Source organism: Choloepus didactylus, chromosome 22 (genome assembly GCF_015220235.1).
Source record: "Choloepus didactylus isolate mChoDid1 chromosome 22, mChoDid1.pri, whole genome shotgun sequence".
NCBI lineage: Eukaryota > Metazoa > Chordata > Mammalia > Pilosa > Megalonychidae > Choloepus > Choloepus didactylus.
In genome coordinates, this window is record NC_051328.1 from 3,519,396 (window position 1) to 3,538,577 (window position 19,182).

A 19,182-nucleotide genomic window follows, 5' to 3' on the forward strand; every position below is an offset into this window, starting at 1 on the left:
TCAAGAAATTAACTTCCTTCAACAAATTCCTGAGTAATCCTGCCTGCTGTTGGATGGGCCCCATGGATAGGGTACCAGATTTTAGCTAATCCTAACTACTTCATTAAAAGGATGAAGAAGGAGGCTGCCATTGTATATGGTCCTAAATCCATTCCTGAGGAGAACTCAATTGCCCCGGGTCCCAAGACCCCACCTTGGCCCAGGCCTTGGTAGACAGAGCACTTGTGCTACCCCAAGCTGCCAAAGCGAGCAAGCACCTCGCAACAGAATCCCTGTTGATGTGGTCCTTGCAAGGGAGGTGACTTTGGGATTCCAATCCCAAAGAAATACGAGCCTTGCTTTCAGGAAATTTGTTTGGGGTCTAGGTTTCTTCTGCAGCAATTGTTTTAGAAAATATTAACTACGTGCACTGAATTTGTTTTCAATCGATTGCCTGGTATGTTGTTGGGGAAATTTCTTTTTGTCCGTGATGACAGAAAGAAGTCACAATAATTGGGCTGTGTTCTGTTTCGGCTTCAGTACATTATTGCCATTCTGGCTTGAAGTTTATGGCCCCATTCAAGCCCCTGGAGTGTGTGAGAGTAAACTGTGCATGAGCTATTACGTGCTGAAGAACCTGAGAAAATAAGAGCACCTCACAAAGAAACATGAGGCGATAATGGGATCAACATGCCCCGACAGGAGCATCCTGGCTTCTCAAACATACCTCCTGCCTCCCCTTGGGGTCCCTGATTTGAGTGCAGTTCTTCTGCTCTGGTTGCATCTAAGCTTACGTATTTTCTGCCTTTTTTTTTGGTTTTTGGTTTTTTTGTTTGTTTGTTTTGTCTTTCTTGACTTTCCTTCAACTACTTGCCTTTCAGACACTTGGTTTGATATCTTAGCTGTTTGTTTCTTTATTTAAGCCAGGGCCATTTTTCCTCTAGCTTAACATTTCTTTGCCTTTGACTGCTCAGGCCCGTTTGTGTAAAAAAATCAAAACAAAACATGAGCATCTCACACTCATCTTACTTCTCCCACTGAGGTTTCCAACCTGGAAGAGAGGCAGGCCAATGATAACAGCAAACAGGGATGCAGCACTTACTGCATGCCTGGGCACGTTTCTATGTGCTTCACAAAAAATAACTCAGAGGCGGGGCAAGATGGCAGACTGGTGAGCTGTATGTTTTAGTTACTCCTCCAGGAAAGTAGGTAGAAAGCCAGGAACTGTGTGGACTGGACACCACAGAGCAATCTGACTTTGGGCATACTTCATACAACACTCATGAAAACGTGGAACTGCTGAGATCAGCGAAATCTGTAAGTTTTTGCGGCCAGGGGATCTGCACCCCTCCCTGCCAGGCTCAGTCCCGTGGGAGGAGGGGCTGTCAGCTCCGGGAAGGAGAAGGGAGAACTGAAGTGGCAGCCCTTATTGGAAACTCATTCTACTGATCCAGACTCCAACCATAGATAGACTGAGACCAGACACCAGAGAATCTGAGAGCAGCCAGCCCAGCAGAGAGGAGACAGGCATAGAAAAAAACAGCACGAAAAACTCCAGAATAAAAGTGGAGGATTTTTGGAGTTCTGGTGAACATAGAAAGGGGAAGGGCCCTGAGGCGCATATGCAAATCCCGAAGAAAAGCTGATCTCTCTGCCCTGTGGACCTTTCCTTAATGGCCCTGGTTGCTTTGTCTCTTAGCATTTCAATAACCCATTAGATCTCTGAGGAGGGCCCGTTTTTTTTTTTTTTTTCTTTTTTTTTTTTTTTTAATCCTTTTTTCTTTTTCTACAACAATTACTCTAAGAAGCCAATACAGAAAGCTTCAAAGACTTACTATTTGGGCAGGTCAAGTCAAGAGCAGAACTAGGAGAGCTCTGAGACAAAACACAATAATCCAGTGGCTGAGAAAATTCACTAAACACCACAACTTCCCAAGAAAAGGGGGGTGTCCGCTCACGGCCATCATCCTGGTGGACAGGAAACACTCCTGCCCATCGCCAGCCCCATAGCCCAGAACTGCCCCAGACAACCCAGTGTGATGGAAGTGCTTCAAATAACAGGCACACACCACAAAACTGGGCGTGGACACCAGCCTTCCCTGCAACCTCAGCTGATTGTCCCAGAGTTGGGAAGGTAGAGCAGTGTGAATTAACAAAGCCCCATTCAGCCATCATTTCAGCAGACTGGGAGACTCCCTACACAGCCCAGCAGCCCAGAACTGCCCTGGGGGGACGGCACTCACCTGTGACATAGCACAGTCATCCCTCAACAGAGGACCCGGGGTGCACGGCCTGGAAGAGGGGCCCACTTGCAAGTCTCTGGAGCCATACGCCAATACCAAGGACTTGTGGGTCAGTGGCAGAGACAAACTGTGGCAGGACTGAACTGAAGGATTAGACTATTGCAGCAGCTTTAAAACTCTAGGATCACCAGGGAGATTTGATTGTTAGAGCCACCCCCCCCCTCCCTGACTGCCCAGAAACACGCTCCATATACAGGGCAGGCAACACCAACTACACACGCAAGCTTGGTACACCAATTGGACCCCACAAGACTCACTCCCCCACTCACCAAAAAGGCTAAGCAGGGGAGAACTGGCTTGTGGAGAACAGGTGGCTCATGGACGCCACCTGCTGGTTAGTTAGAGAAAGTGTACTCCACGAAGCTGTAGATCTGATAAATTAGAGATAAGGACTTCAATTGGTCTACAAATCCTAAAAGAACCCTATCAAGTTCAGCAAATGCCACGAGGCCAAAAACAACAGAAAATTATAAAGCATATGAAAAAAGCAGACGATATGGATAACCCAAGCCCAAGCACCCAAATCAAAAGACCAGAAGAGACACAGCACCTAGAGCAGCTACTCAAAGAACTAAAGATGAACAATGAGACCATAGTATGGGAGATAAAGGAAATCAAGAAGACCCTAGAAGAGCATAAAGAAGACATTGCAAGACTAAATAAAAAAATGGATGATCTTATGGAAATTAAAGAAACTGTTGACCAAATTAAAAAGATTCTGGACACTCATAGTACAAGACTAGAGGAAGTTGAACAACGAATCAGTGACCTCGAAGATGACAGAATGGAAAATGAAAGCATAAAAGAAAGAATGGGGAAAAAAATTGAAAAAATCGAAATGGACCTCAGGGATATGATAGATAATATGAAACGTCCAAATATAAGACTCATTGGTGTCCCAGAAGGGGAAGAAAAGGGTAAAGGTCTAGGAAGAGTATTCAAAGAAATTGTTGGGGAAAACTTCCCAAATCTTCTAAACAACATAAATACACAAATCATAAAGGCTCAGCGAACTCCAAATAGAATAAATCCAAATAAACCCACTCCGAGACATATACTGATCACACTGTCAAGCACAGAAGAGAAGGAGCAAGTTCTGAAAGCAGCAAGAGAAAAGCAATTCACCACATACAAAGGAAACAGCATAAGACTAAGTAGTGACTACTCAGCAGCCACCATGGAGGCAAGAAGGCAGTGGCACGATATATTTAAAATTCTGAGTGAGAAAAATTTCCAGCCAAGAATACTTTATCCAGCAAAGCTCTCCTTCAAATTTGAGGGAGAGCTTAAATTTTTCACAGACAAACAAATGCTGAGAGAATTTGCTAACAACAGACCTGCCCTACTGGAGATACTAAAGGGAGCCCTACAGACAGAGAAACAAAGAAAGGACAGAGAGACTTGGAGAAAGGTTCAGTACTAAAGAGATTCGGTATGGGTACAATAAAGGATATTAATAGACAGAGGGGAAAAATATGACAAACATAAACCAAAGGATAAGATGGCTGATTCAAGAAATGCCTTCACGGTTATAACGTTGAATGTAAATGGATTAAACTCCCCAATTAAAAGATATAGATTCGCAGAATGGATCAAAAAATATGAACCATCAATATGTTGCATACAAGAGACTCATCTTAGACACAGGGACACAAAGAAACTGAAAGTGAAAGGATGGAAAAAAATATTTCATGCAAGCTACAGCCAAAAGAAAGCAGGTGTAGCAATATTAATCTCAGATAAAATAGACTTCAAATGCAGGGATGTTTTGAGAGACAAAGAAGGCCACTACATACTAATAAAAGGGGCAATTCAGCAAGAAGAAATAACAATCTTAAATGTCTATGCACCCAACCAAGGTGCCACAAAATACATGAGAGAAACACTGGCAAAACTAAAGGAAGCAATTGATGTTTCCACAATAATTGTGGGAGACTTCAACACATCACTCTCTCCTATAGATAGATCAACCAGACAGAAGACCAATAAGGAAACTGAAAACCTAAACAATCTGATAAATGAATTAGATTTAACAGACATATACAGGACATTACATCCCAAATCACCAGGATACACATACTTTTCTAGTGCTCACGGAACTTTCTCCAGAATAGATCATATGCTGGGACATAAAACAAGCCTCAATAAATTTAAAAAGATTGAAATTATTCAAAGCACATTCTCTGACCACAATGGAATACAATTAGAAGTCAATAACCATCAGAGACTTAGAAAATTCACAAATACCTGGAGGTTAAACAACACACTCCTAAACAATCAGTGGGTTAAAGAAGAAATAGCAAGAGAAATTGCTAAATATATAGAGACGAATGAAAATGAGAACACAACATACCAAAACCTATGGGATGCAGCAAAAGCAGTGCTAAGGGGGAAATTTATAGCACTAAACGCATATATTAAAAAGGAAGAAAGAGCCAAAATCAAAGAACTAATGGATCAACTGAAGAAGCTAGAAAATGAACAGGAAACCAATCCTAAACCAAGTACAAGAAAAGAAATAACAAGGATTAAAGCAGAAATAAATGACATAGAGAACAAAAAAACAATAGAGAGGATAAATATCACCAAAAGTTGGTTCTTTGAGAAGATCAACAAGATTGACAAGCCCCTAGCTAGACTGACAAAATCAAAAAGAGAGAAGACCCATATAAACAAAATAATGAATGAAAAAGGTGACATAACTGCAGATCCTGAAGAAATTAAAAAAATTATAAGAGGATATTATGAAAAACTGTATGGCAACAAACTGGATAATGTAGAAGAAATGGACAATTTCCTGGAAACATATGAACAACCTAGACTGACCAGAGAAGAAATAGAAGACCTCAACCAACCCATCACAAGCAAAGAGATCCAATCAGTCATCAAAAAGCTTCCCACAAATAAATGCCCAGGGCCAGATGGCTTCACAGGGGAATTCTACCAAACTTTCCAGAAAGAACTGACACCAATCTTACTCAAACTCTTTCAAAACATTGAAGAAAATGAAACACTACCTAACTCATTTTATGAAGCTAACATCAATCTAATACCAAAACCAGGCAAAGATGTTACAAAAAAGGAAAACTACCGGCCAATCTCCCTAATGAATATAGATGCAAAAATCCTCAACAAAATACTTGCAAATCAAATCCAAAGACACATTTAAAAAATCATACACCATGACCAAGTGGGGTTTATTCCAGGCATGCAAGGATGGTTCAACATAAGAAAATCAATCAATGTATTACAACACATTAACAAGTCAAAAGGGAAAAATCAATTGATCATCTCAATAGATGCTGAAAAAGCATTTGACAAAATCCAACATCCCTTTTTGATAAAAACACTTCAAAAGGTAGGAATTGAAGGAAACTTCTTCAACATGATAAAGAGCATATATGAAAAACCCACAGCCAGCATAGTACTCAATGGTGAGAGACTGAAAGCCTTCCCTCTAAGATCAGGAACAAGACAAGGATGCCCGCTGTCACCACTGTTATTCAACATTGTGCTGGAAGTGCTAGCCAGGGCAATCCGGCAAGACAAAGAAATAAAAGGCATCCAAATTGGAAAAGAAGAAGTAAAACTGTCATTGTTTGCAGATGATATGATCTTATATCTAGAAAACCCTGAGAAATCGACGATACACCTACTAGAGCTAATAAACAAATTTAGCAAAGTAGCGGGATACAAGATTAATGCACATAAGTCAGTAATGTTTCTATATGCTAGAAATGAACAAACTGAAGAGACACTCAAGAAAAAGATACCATTTTCAATAGCAACTAAAAAAATCAAGTACCTAGGAATCAACTTAACCAAAGATGTAAAAGACCTATACAAAGAAAACTACATAACTCTACTAAAAGAAATAGAAGGGGACCTTAAAAGATGGAAGAATATTCCATGTTCATGGATAGGAAGACTAAATGTCATTAAGATGTCAATTCTACCCAAACTCATCTACAGATTCAATGCAATCCCAATCAAAATTCCAACAACCTACTTTGCAGACTTGGAAAAGCTAGTTATCAAATTTATTTGGAAAGGGAAGATGCCTCGAATTGCTAAAGACACTCTAAAAAAGAAAAACGAAGTGGGAGGACTTACACTCCCTGACTTTGAAGCTTATTATAAAGCCACAGTTGCCAAAACAGCATGGTACTGGCACAAAGATAGACATATAGATCAATGGAATCGAATTGAGAATTCGGAGATAGACCCTCAGATCTATGGCCGACTGATCTTTGATAAGGCCCCCAAAGTCACTGAACTGAGTCATAATGGTCTTTTCAACAACTGGGGCTGGGAGAGTTGGATATCCATATCCAAAAGAATGAAAGAGGACCCCTACCTCACCCCCTACACAAAAATTAACTCAAAATGGATGAAAGATCTCAATATAAAAGAAAGTACCATAAAACTCCTAGAAGATAATGTAGGAAAACATCTTCAAGACCTTGTATTAGGAGGCCACTTCCTAGACTTTACACCCAAAGCACAAGCAACAAAAGAGAAAATAGACAAATGGGAACTCCTCAAGCTTAGAAGTTTCTGCACCTCAAAGGAATTTCTCAAAAAGGTAAAGAGGCAGCCAACTCAATGGGAAAAAATTTTTGGAAACCATGTATCTGACAAAAGACTGATATCTTGCATATATAAAGAAATCCTACAACTCAATGACAATAGTACAGTCGGCCCAATTATAAAATGGGCAAAAGATATGAAAAGACAGTTCTCTGAAGAGGAAATACAAATGGCCAAGAAACATGAAAAAATGTTCAGCTTCCCTAGCTATTAGAGAGATGCAAATTAAGACCACAATGAGATACCATCTAACACCGGTTAGAATGGCTGCCATTAAACAAACAGGAAACTACAAATGCTGGAGGGGATGTGGAGAAATTGGAACTCTTATTCACTGTTGGTGGGACTGTATAATGGTTCAGCCACTCTAGAAGTCATTCTGGCAGTTCCTTAGAAAACTAGATATAGAGTTACCATTCGATCCAGCGATTGCACTTCTCAGTACATACCCGGAAGATCGGAAAGCAGTGACACGAACAGATATCTGCACGCCAATGTTCATAGCAGCATTATTCACAATTGCCAAAACATGGAAACAACCCAAATGTCCTTCAACAGATGAGTGGATAAATAAAATGTGGTATATACACACGATGGAATACTATGCGGCAGTAAGAAGGAACGATCTCGTGAAACATATGACAACATGGATGAACCTTGAAGACATAATGCTGAGTGAAATAAGCCAGGCACAAAAAGAGAAATATTATATGCTACCACTAATGTGAACTTTGAAAAATGTAAAACAAATGGCTTATAATGTAGAATGTAGGGGAACTAGCAATAGAGAGCAATTAAGGAAGGGGGAACAATAATCCAAGAAGAACAGATAAGCTATTTAACGTTCTGGGGATGCCCAGGAATGACTATGGTCTGTTAATTTCTGATGGATATAGTAGGAACAAGTTCACAGAAATGTTGCTATATTAGGTAACTTTCTTGGGGTAAAGTAGGAACATGTTGGAAGTTAAGCAGTTATCTTAGGTTTGTTGTCTTTTTCTTACTCCCTTGTTATGGTCTCTTTGAAATGTTCTTTTATTGTATGTTTGTTTTCTTTTTAACTTTTTTTTCATACAGTTGATTTAAAAAAGAAGCGAAAGTTAAAAAAAAAAAAAAAAAAAAAAACAAGGAAAAAAAAAAAAGATGCAGTGCCCCCTTGAGGAGCCTGTGGAGAATGCAGGGTTATTCGCCTACCCCACCTCCATGGTTGCTAACATGACCACAGACATAGGGGACTGGTGGTTTGATGGGTTGAGCCCTCTACCACAGGTTTTACCCTTGGGAAGACGGTTGCTGCAAAGGAGAGGCTAGGCCTCCCTATGGTTGTGCCTAAGAGCCTCCTCCCGAATGCCTCTTTGTTGCTCAGATGTGGCCCTGTCTCTCTAGCTAAGCCAACTTGAAAGGTGAAATCACTGCCCTCCCCGCTACGTGGGATCAGACACCCAGGGGAGTGAATCTCCCTGGCAACGTTGAATATGACTCCCGGGGAGGAATGTAGACCTGGCATCGTGGGACGGAGAACATCTTCTTGACCAAAAAGGGGATGTGAAAGGAAATGAAATAAGCTTCAGTGGCAGAGAGAATCCAAAAGGAGCCGAGAGGTCACTCTGGTGGGCACTCTTACGCACACTTTAGACAACCCTTTTTAGGTTCTAAAGAATTGGGGTAGCTGGTGGTGGATACCTGAAACTATCAAACTACAATCCAGAACCCATGAATCTCGAAGACAGTTGTATAAAAATGTAGCTTATGAGGGGTGACAATGGGATTGGGAAAGCCATAAGGACCACACTCCACTTTGTCTAGTTTATGGATGGATGAGTAGAAAAATAGGGGAAGGAAACAAACAGACAAAGGTACCCAGTGTTCTTTTTTACTTCAATTGCTCTTTTTCACTCTAATTATTATTCTTGTTATTCTTGTGTGTGTGCTAATGAAGGTGTCAGGGATTGATTTAGGTGATGAATGTACAACTATGTAATGGTACTGTGAACAATCGAAAGTACAATTTGTTTTGTATGACTGCGTGGTATATGAATATATCTCAATGAAATGAAGATTAAAAAAACAAAAAAAAACAAAAAAAAAACAAAAAAAAGACATAATGCTGAGCAAAATAAGCCAGGCACAAAAAGAGAGATATTGTATGTTACCACTAATGTGAATTCTGTGAAAAATGTACAATGTTTTATACTGTAGAATGTAGGGGACCTAGAGATACCAATTAGTGGAGGGGGAATGATAATCTAATAAGAACAGATAAACTATGGAGGGTAATCTCAATGTTATGGGAATGCTCAGGAATGATTATGGTTTGTAAACTTTCTTGGATATAGTAAGATCATGTTGGAAGCAATAGAGTTATTTTAGGTTTTTTTTTTCTCTTATTCCTTTGTTTTCTTAGGGGTTGTTAATTTTCTTGGGGTATGGTAGGAACATGTTGGAAGCAATGTAGTTATTTTAGATTATTTGTTTTTCTTACTCCTCTGTTTGGACATGGTTTATTTATTTTCTTGGGGTATGGTAGGAACATATTGGAAGCAAAGTAGTTATTTTAGGTTATTTGTTTTCCTTAATCCATTGCTTTGTTTGAAATGTTGTGGGGTTTTTTTGGTTGTTGTTTGCCTGTTTGTTTTTAATTTTTTGATAAACAAAGTTAAAAAATTGAAAAAAAATCAGTAGAAAAATGGGAGTAAAAACTAAATGACAAATAGGGTGGGATGGGGGGATGGTTTGGGTATTCTCTTTTCACTTTTATTTTTTATTCTTATTCTGATTCTTTCTGATGTAAGGAAAATGTTCAGAAATAGATTGTGGTGATGAACGCATAACTATATGATCATACTGTGAACAGTTGATTGTATACCATGGATGACTGTATGGTTTGTGAATATATTTCAATAAAACTGAATTAAAAAAAAAAAAAATAACTCATTCGGTCCTTTACAACTACACTGACAAGAACTGTTATCATCCCCATTTTACAGGCAATAAAGCCAAGGAAGGAGGGGTTCAATTATCTACCGTACGTCGTAGCCAGCAAGTAATAGAGCAGGATTTAAACGAGGCCCCAGGCTCTGAGCACAGCCCCACACTGCCTCTCCTTAGACTCACAACACACCCCACAAACAGAATTTTCTCCAACTCTCTTTCTTCTAATATGTACAAATAAAACAACCAAGTGTTTGGTTTCAGTTCTGGCTTGCAAATGTAAAATTATGTTCCAATGTGTACTACTACTACTACCACTCAGGAATCGCTGCCAGGTTCTCCTGGGCTCCTCATCAGCTTGAACAATTGCTTTTAAAAGTTAGGGTTGAAGCCCGGCATGGTCTGGCCCACAGGATGGAGTGTCCTGATGCCAATAATGGAAGAGGTGAGGAGGAACTTTCCACCCGGGGCTTTACATGGTCTGGTTGCAAAAGCGGCCAGGTCTAGAGAGAGTTCTTACCACAGGGGCGGTGAGCTTGCGTCCCAGGAGGATGTGGCAGGAGAATGTCAACACAACGGCGATGGTGGACACAATGGGAGCCAATGCCGAGTTCCCACTCTGAACAAATCCAGCTTTCTCCAGTAACTTTCTTTCCCTCTTTCTTATACCTGTGAAATGGAAAACAGTCCAAGGTGGTCTCATCTTGCATGTCAAGCACCAGCTTCAAGAAATGTATTACCCCTCCCTAATCCTCCTCCAAATGAAATGATTTCGGCGATGAAGTCCACAAAAAGAGCCAAGCAAAAGCCCAGCCTGTTCTGGGAGCTCGGTGCACATCAGCTGCCATTAATGGATGGTTCCAAAGTTCCTTCCGGTTCTGATTCTCCATATGTCAGGAGTCATAAACTCAGATGCCTACAGGGGCCGGGCAAGTAACATAAATGAGGGGCACGAGCAGAGTAAGAGCAGAAGGGGGGTGTAGAATGTACTAAAATGGGGAGCACGTGCTTTGCTGAAAGGGGCAGCCACTTCTGAGCACCAGCAAACAGGTGCCATGTGGACAAGCAAGCCTAGTGCTACCACACCTTCAATTGTTTGGAAATCTGAGATCCAGACTTTTGCAAAAGATCTGCCTACTTTTAAATATTGTGAACTAATTGGGAAAAATTTTAACTACTATAAGGGCCAAAGTAAATACATATGTTGGCCTGAAGACTACTAGATTGGGGCCCCTGCTCTGTGTCCCAGGAATGGCTACAAAAACTGAACGGCATTTCTCCCTTCTAATAACTCCAGATGATGCCCATGTCTCCGCAGTGCTCACATATTAAATTCAAGCCTCCTTCCCCTAGTGCTTAAAATCCTCAAAAACCCTGATTCCAGCCTCATCTGCAAAACCCCTTTTGCATTAGCAGCACCACAGCCCTAGTTACTGCTCACTGAGTGCTCCCTAGCTGCCAGGTGCTCTGCTGGGCCCTTCACCTGCCCCATTCAATAGATTGCTCCCACCACTGGGTGGTGAGGGAGAGGCCACAGTGACACCCTCTTGACAGGTTAAGGAACTTGCCTGTTAAGTGGTGGAGCCAGCTTGGGACCACATGCCCTTCGCCTCCAGAACACCCAGCCACCTCTCTTTCCCCAAGCACACCCACACATCTCCACCTCTAGGCTTTTGCTGCTGCCTGGGGACCTCCCCAGCTCTCTTTGTGTCCCAATCTTTCCCATCCTTCAAGCACTATCTAAAATGCCACTTCTGCCATGAGGCCATGAGCTCCTCTCAGTTTCTTGTGGCACTTTCCCTATTTTTATCCTATAGAATAATTGATTTACGTATTCACTCATTCAACTAATTTTCACCTGATGTCTACTATATGCCAGGCCCTGTCCTTGGTGCTGGAGAGTTTAAGCAAGGTTTCAGCCCTCTTCCAGTAGAGGAGATTGACAATAAAGGAACAGACAATTAAATAAGGTTATTACAAACTGTGGTGAGGACATGAAAGAAATAAACAGTGTCAAATGGTTAAGAGGAACTGGTGGGAGAGGGCCTGCATGGACTGTGTTCAACAGCCCTCCTTGTGTTAATGAAATTTGAGAGGAGTCCTACAGTCAAGGCAAAGTCACCAGGAATGTCTAGCAGAAGATAATTCTAGGCAGGATGTGCAAAGGTCCTGAGGTATGAATGACTTTTGCATGCTGTTCTAGGAATAGACAGAGATTAGCATGCCTGGAGTGGACTTTCCAAGGGCCAGCATAAGATGCAATGAGGGCAGAGAGTTCAGCTGCGGGAAGAGCCTGTCAGCCTAATAGGCAAGGTGGAGGAATTTGGGTTTCCTTCAAAAGTCCTAAGTTTGAATAAATTTAAGTGTGATGAGCAGCCACCAAAGCATTTTCAACGGGGGAGGGGAATGATCTGATTGACATTTTTCAAAGATCACTCTGGCTGCTAGGTGTATAATGGATTGTGGGGCACAAGAGGGAAAACAGAGAGAGCATCCAGAAGTTTTTGCCAGAGGACAGAAGGGAAAGGATGTTGGCTTAAACCAAGGCGGCGGAGGAATGGAGAGAAACAGATGGATTCTGGATATATTCTGGAAATAGAGCCAAAAACTTCAGAGCTATTTTTGGGCTTAGTAAGTTCATCTTCCCTTACTCTTAAAAGCAAGGATCCTTTTCCTGATTACTGTGTAGCTTCCATGGCCTTGTACATAGTAGGAACTTGGTAAATATTTGTTGGATTAAATTGACAACTTAAATTGAGTTAAACTGAATTAAATGGAATCAGATTTAATCAAATCAAATTATGTTATACTGAAGTGAGCTGAAAGTGTGAGGAAGTGTTTCCAGGTCCTCAAAGAGGGTCATGAAGGACTGCTGGTGTCCCACCCTGGGGCTCATCCTAAATCCAGTCCTTGCAACACAGTTACAGATTCAGTTCCAATTACATGCTGGTGCAAAAGTGTAATTGTAGATCCAGAGAGTCAATTGTAACAGTGGCTCAGATCATTAACCGGCCAACCACCTGAGTCTATGTCAGCAATTATGCAAATGTCCTTGCAATTAGATTCGCATTTATATTTGATTGAAATAGTTTTAGTATCATACTAAAAAAAAAAAAAAAACTGTACACTCATCCTTATATCTACCCAAGGAATGTTGAGTCAGTGGACCATCCAAACATGATGGAGCTGCTACAGGTGAGGAGGAGAAGTATGTGAGTGTGAGTGTCTGCACATGTGTGTATGTTTGTGTATGTCTAGACATTTTCTAAAGTCAAGGAAATAGCTTGTGATAGCTCTTCTCCTATTCATAATGTTTTAGTGAATTATTTTTCTAAAAAGTGACTGGTCAATACCAGGGCCCCATGCCTCTCTAAAGTCTAAACCATATGTCTAAACCAACCTGATGAGCCCTTGGGTTCACTAGAACAGATGCCGACTTGTGTTACAAAATCTCCATAATCCTTTGAAAAACCTACAGAGCAGCTCAGAGGACTCTCTCAGCCCCTTCTGGAATGCCAAGCCCGGGGAATATCAAGAACCCTTTTGAAGAGCACATTCTACAGAGTAAGTGCCTCTTTAAGTTGCTGCTCATCCTACCTCCAATGGTGTCCATAAAAGATTTCTCCCAGGCATACATTTTAATCAGCTTGATGCAGGTCAGAAACTCATTCATTGCCTGAACCCGCTTGTCTGTCACCGAAATTGCTGATCTTCGGAAAGCTGAATTGAGCTTAGCCATAAACATCTGAAATCAAGGTACAAACACTGTTCAGAAAGAATTGCTGAATTGCAGTTGGCCTAAAAATCCAGAGATTGGAATATAAGTGCCAGGAAAGTTCTAAGAGTAGTTGGCTCGAGATTCTCAGCCCTTGAGTTATGGCAGCTGATGCGGTCTGGGGAAAACTGCTGGGGATCAGGCAGTATAAATGCATGAATTCCCAGGATAGTGGTGCCCTGGGGCTTGGGACTATGGCAAACTGAAAAAGCACACCCCCCTCCTCCAGGCATTCAAATTCTGTTTTTTAAAAAACTACACTGTGCTAGCAAAAGAAAGCACACCTATGAGCACAGATTGGGTACACAGGCCTCCGGTTCATGCTTCAGAAATGAAGCCTTGTATCTGGTTCAGTGAGGTTGTGGGTGCACAATGTAAGTGTAGAGCAGTTATCATTGCAAGGGGCTGCCATTACCTGGATTGGGATGAATATGATATACACGGATATCCCGATAAGAGCTGTGGGCCCCAGAATGAAAAAGGCGTACACTGCACAAACGGCCATTAGGATGGGGATGGTGACTGGCAAGGGACAAAACAAGGCAGCTTCAAACAAGGAATGGCTGTCACTTGATAGTATATTGAGCACCTGAAAGAAAGCACATGGGTTTGGGCTTTGGATAGGTCATCTAAACATTTCCTCAACCAAAGGCTTTCAGAATAGCCAAGGGCTCTGAAGAGAGAAGAGAAAAATTTCCTTAATTGGAGGGTTATCAAGGGGCCAAAGCAATGGATTTTGTGAGTCTCTTTCTGGCAGGACTTTGGATAAAGTCCAGTCTTTTAGGACTGAGAATCCCAATGAAGACATGCTTAAAGAGTAACATTGCCATCTAGGAGCATGTTAGAGCAATTGCTAGCTACTTATCCTATATCTATTCTCCCCTTCTTCCTGATTGGCACAACCCTGTTTTATTCAGGGCAGCGATGAGCCCAGCTAAAAGACTACATATCCCAGCCTCCTTTATGGAAGGAGTATGGCCGCGTGACCTTGTTTTGTGCAATGAGATGTTAACAAACGTGTTGAATGGGACTTTGGGAATGAATTCTTAAAGGGAGCCAACTCTAACATGGAAGGCACTCCCCTTTTTTCTTCTCTGCTTCCTCCTACCAATTGTCTGGAACATGGTTGGTGTGGCTGGATCTCTAGCATCCATCTTGAACCACTAGGTGACCCTGAGGATGAAAGCTCCTGTGCTAGGTTAGTTATACAGAAAGACAGAAGGACCTGGAAGCCCCTGTGAAAGCCCTGGATGACCATTTTCTTGATTTCTTCCACATAAGAGGGAAATAAATTCATCTTGTTTAATCCACTGTTATTTGGAGTTTTCTGTCATATGCAGCTGAGTCTAATCATAAATGACATGGGATGCTTTGAACATACTGGAAAAACAACTGTTAAAAAGAAGCAAATTCTTTTCCTCACTCTGTACCTCCTGGGGTTCCTTTGACTGGGGAAATTCTCTTGTGTAAGTGGTGGGGATTTTATTGCTAAGGATTAAGGGCTTAAGGAAATTTCAACTCTGAGGTCCAACAGGCACGGTCATTACTGTGGCCCCAATTTTTGCACAATCAGAATTCTCTGATCCATTAGTCAATCAGTTTTATTTAATGTTGATATTGTGCTTAGCACTGCCTCAGTGCCCTCACTGAGAATCAAAGCTGCAGGATGAAGTCACCCCTAAACCCTGTTTCAGATGGGATACTAGGAGGACTTTCCAAATTCTCCGGCTTGAATGGAGTGCTCCCTTCCCTGAACTTCTCTAGCTTTCTGAGTCTCCACTCCCACTTAGCAGCAAGATGGGGCATGATGGGAAGGGCCTGAACAAGCACAAAGAAGGCAGGTGCTCCTTCCAGGAAGCACATCTCACATACATTCAGCAAACTGAGGATTTCATTTTCTAAAATTTTACTCCTTCTGGACCAATTTACCTCACCAACAGAGATGTGTGTCAGTGTCTTGAAGGACACCAGGCTTTCAAAAATCACAGTGGAGAGGGCCACCTTCAGCTGGATTGCAGTGCGATAATTTATGGCCCAGGCAAGGGCCCAGAAGAAGACTTTGGTAAACTCGGTAACAAAAAGGGCTATGCACAGGCTGATGCCAACCCAGACGTTCCTGGACGTGCTCTCGGTCTGCTGCAGGATTTGGTGGATGAGAACCGTCTGTAAAACAATGCAGTGGAGAGAGAAGAGGGCTGCTGGGGGTTGAGATTGGTACAAGAGGCCCACATAATGTCAGCAAGCTGACTTTATGAGGCAAACTTTTTAATTAATTCCAGTGGCTGCTGCTGTGCTTCACAAGGATTAGCCTTATAAAAAATTCGCCCCAAGGAGCACAATGATAACGATAATGTACTAAACCCACCAGCTCGTAGAGAAAGTAACTAATGATGTTCTGCACCAGTCTGGGGACCTAGGAGACAAGGCGGAAGAAGGCCTCCTCTCTGCCACCACTCACCGGCCCGATGGCTGCCATGACAATGCACAGGATGTTGGCCACAATATCCATCAAAACACGTGTCCTCTGGAATTTCCAGACCACTCGGCCCAGGGAGGCTTTCTCAGCTCCCCTCCTTTCTAGCTCTTCATCCCAAAGGATTCGAAATCTGTGATGAAAAGGCAGGAATACAGGAAAAGCCTTAGATTTCCACTTGCTGTTTGAAGCTAGACTGATGGACATTCGCTTGCAAGGATGCTCGACACAACCCTCAACCCTGGCAGTGGCAGTTTCAGAGGCCAGCATTCATCCTCTTTTCATCTTTTCTGGGAGCAGTGGGATACTGCAGGGGGCAGAGACTAGACACAAGAGTCCTTCACTTTCTCCTCTTCCTGCCTCTCCCTGGCACCCAGCACTGCTTATCAGCACAATACCAGCTGTGATAAGAAGACGGGCAACAGAGGTGTCATGGGAAAAATTTGTTCCAAGGCAGAGAAGAGCTTGTCCATTTCAAAGATCTGAAAGGAAACCAGTGTGACAGCAGTGTGCGCAGCAAAGAAGGGGGCTGAGGTGACACTGGGAGATGAGGTAGAGCCAAACCACAATGACAGAGGACCTCACAGGTCTCAGGAAGGAGTTTAGATTCTGTTCCAAGAGCAAAGGAAGACAGCACAGGTTTTTAAGCAGATGTGATAAGATCATTTTATATATTTAAAAGAACACTCTGGCAGCTGTGAAATTGGTGGATTATGGGAGCAGCAAAGGTGAAAGCAAGGAGACTGCAGTAGGAGATTGTCAGGGTCCAGGCAAGAGGTAGCAGTGGCTTGGGGTAAAGAAGCAGTGGATTTAAGGAAAGGTGGACAGGAGAGACAACAGCACTCACTAACAAATTAGATGTGGGAGAAAGGAGAAGCAGGAATAAGGATAAATCCAGGTTTTCTGGCTCAGCAACTGAGTGAATGGAGTTTACCAAGACGGGAAAAGAGGAAGAGGAAAAGAATATAGTCAAGTTGGGGAAGAGGGTCAAGAATTTAGTGTTATATGTCAGATAGCTGGAAACTTACAAGTGTAGCTGCCAGGTCAGACACTGGATATGTGAATTCAGAGTCTGGAAGAGAGCACAGAATGGAGATAGACATTTTATAAAGTGGTCAGCATGTGTGTGGTGTTTAAGTGTTTGGAGTGGATGAGATCACCCAGAGACAGATATAGCTTGGAAGAAAAGAGGGCCTAAATTGATTTGGGGCAGATGGAAGGAAACATTAAAAACAGACTGGTCAGAAAGGTAGAAGAAAAATCCAGAACTCCACGGACATGGACCCACAAGACACTGGTCCAGCCCCTTACTCTCAGAGATCACTGGCAACTTTCTGTAGCCAGTAGATTTTGGAAGTTACCACTTGACTGAGATTTCTTTAGAGCACAGATGAGGGGAAGCGTAATTCTAGAATCAACTGCAAGGCCATGACTGGAACTCCTAGCCCTTTAAGTATATACTCTGGGCTGTAGCCAAAGATAAGGAGACATCCAGGAGAAACTAATGCAAAGAGCTTTGAGAACTCCTCTGCTGTTTAAGACATTATGGAAAACACAGAGTTATATGCAGAACAAGATGGCGGAGTGAGACACTTCAGGGTTCTGTTCTCTCACAGAATCTTTAAACAACTAACAAAAATTGTCAGCACTATCTCAGGGTCCCAGAAAGAAGTTAAAAAACTGCAATAACTGGGCAAGTGCTGAATCAAGAAAAAGGATGCTTAAAGATTGTAGGAAAACCCTGTGGTTCCATTGATGGTACTTCCCCTACCCCCACCATGACTCAGTGTGGAGCCAGCCCACACTCTCAGTGCAGATCCCTGGTCCTGTTTCCAGAGGGAATAGGCTAACAGCTATCTGCATACCGGAGTGCATATATGTCTCTACCAATATTTCTGGTGGCAGAATAAGGACTGAACTTGGACATGCATCTCTGGCTTGCCATCCCAGAACTTGCCTTGCAAGTGGAAGCAGACAGTGGGCTGATAAATCAGCTAAGAAACAAATTGCAGTGGTCTGGAGCAAAGGATTACCAGCTTTAAGACATAAAATAGAGAGCCTAGGCCATGAAGAAAGACTTTAATAGGAAGAAGAGGGAGCATTCAGACTGAAGTATATGGAGGAATTCCTAAGTCCATGAGTGCATGCCCCAGAAAACACGGATGTTCAGGAAAATAAAGGAGATAACCATATGCTTTTGCCTAGGGCTATTTTTTCAAGTTCACTGTTAGGCTACCTAAGTTCTGAAGAAGAGCAACAGCCAACACAAAGACAAGCTACAAAGACTGAAAGGTTTTGTTTGTTTGTTTGTTTTGCATTTCTTTATTTTTCTAAGCTACTGGCAATAAAGGAAAACTGTCATAATACTAGCTGGATACAAACTTAATGAACATACAGCTCAAGGACTAAATTCCAGAGTTACCACATTAAAATATTAAAATGTGCAATGTGCAACAAAAAATTATAAGACATTCAAAGAAACAGGAAGTGATGGCCCATTCAAAGAAGCAAGATGAAACATAAGAAATCATCAATGAAGAAGACCAAACTGTTGACATACCAGAGAAAGACTTTTTAAATAACCTTCAACATGATCAAAGATTTGAAGGCGATCTTCTGGTGCCTGCTGCCACTAGTCCACTGGCTCTGGAGTCAGGGCAAAAGAGCTTGCAATCCCCGGGAAACTGAACAATTCAAAGATCATGGAGAGCTATGGAGAGTTATAACATTTGCCCATTAAAACAAACAAATACCAGTGGGATGTCATCAACATGGCAACATAAGACATCCCCAGAAAAGGCCTCCTCAGAGATTTAGCAAATCCTACTTGCTTTGACCTCTGGAGGATTGTAGGGGCTGGGGGAGGATTGTAGGGGCCGGGGAAGTATTCCAACAATGCTGAACCGAAGAAATGGAAAAATATCAGGTAGGAAAATTCCATCTTGGACTTCCTGTCTGCTCCAATTCCCCTGCCCTTGCTCGATCCTGCACGGTTTGGGAGTCGCACAGAGGCAGCACAGTCTGGTTCCCTCCTACTGTGGAAAGAGATCCTAGAGTGACTCACAGCAGTGAATTAGAGCTCCACAGTTTTCCAGGCACAGGGAAATAAGTCCACACAGATCCAGGGTGCA

General features: G+C 42.1%; 1 protein-coding gene across 1 annotated transcript in view; it reads right to left on the bottom strand.

Moving 5' to 3' along the window:
- The window catches only part of ABCC12 (ATP binding cassette subfamily C member 12), an 85,244-nt gene that overhangs the window by 50,641 nt on the left and 15,421 nt on the right, over positions 1-19,182 (bottom strand). The window contains exons 3-7 of the mRNA XM_037816090.1: positions 16,037-16,184; positions 15,508-15,741; positions 13,994-14,167; positions 13,401-13,548; positions 10,324-10,472 (exon numbers count right to left, since the gene is read on the bottom strand). Coding sequence (XP_037672018.1) covers positions 10,324-10,472; positions 13,401-13,548; positions 13,994-14,167; positions 15,508-15,741; positions 16,037-16,184 — 853 coding nt within the window. The remainder of the gene's footprint in view (positions 1-10,323; positions 10,473-13,400; positions 13,549-13,993; positions 14,168-15,507; positions 15,742-16,036; positions 16,185-19,182) is intronic.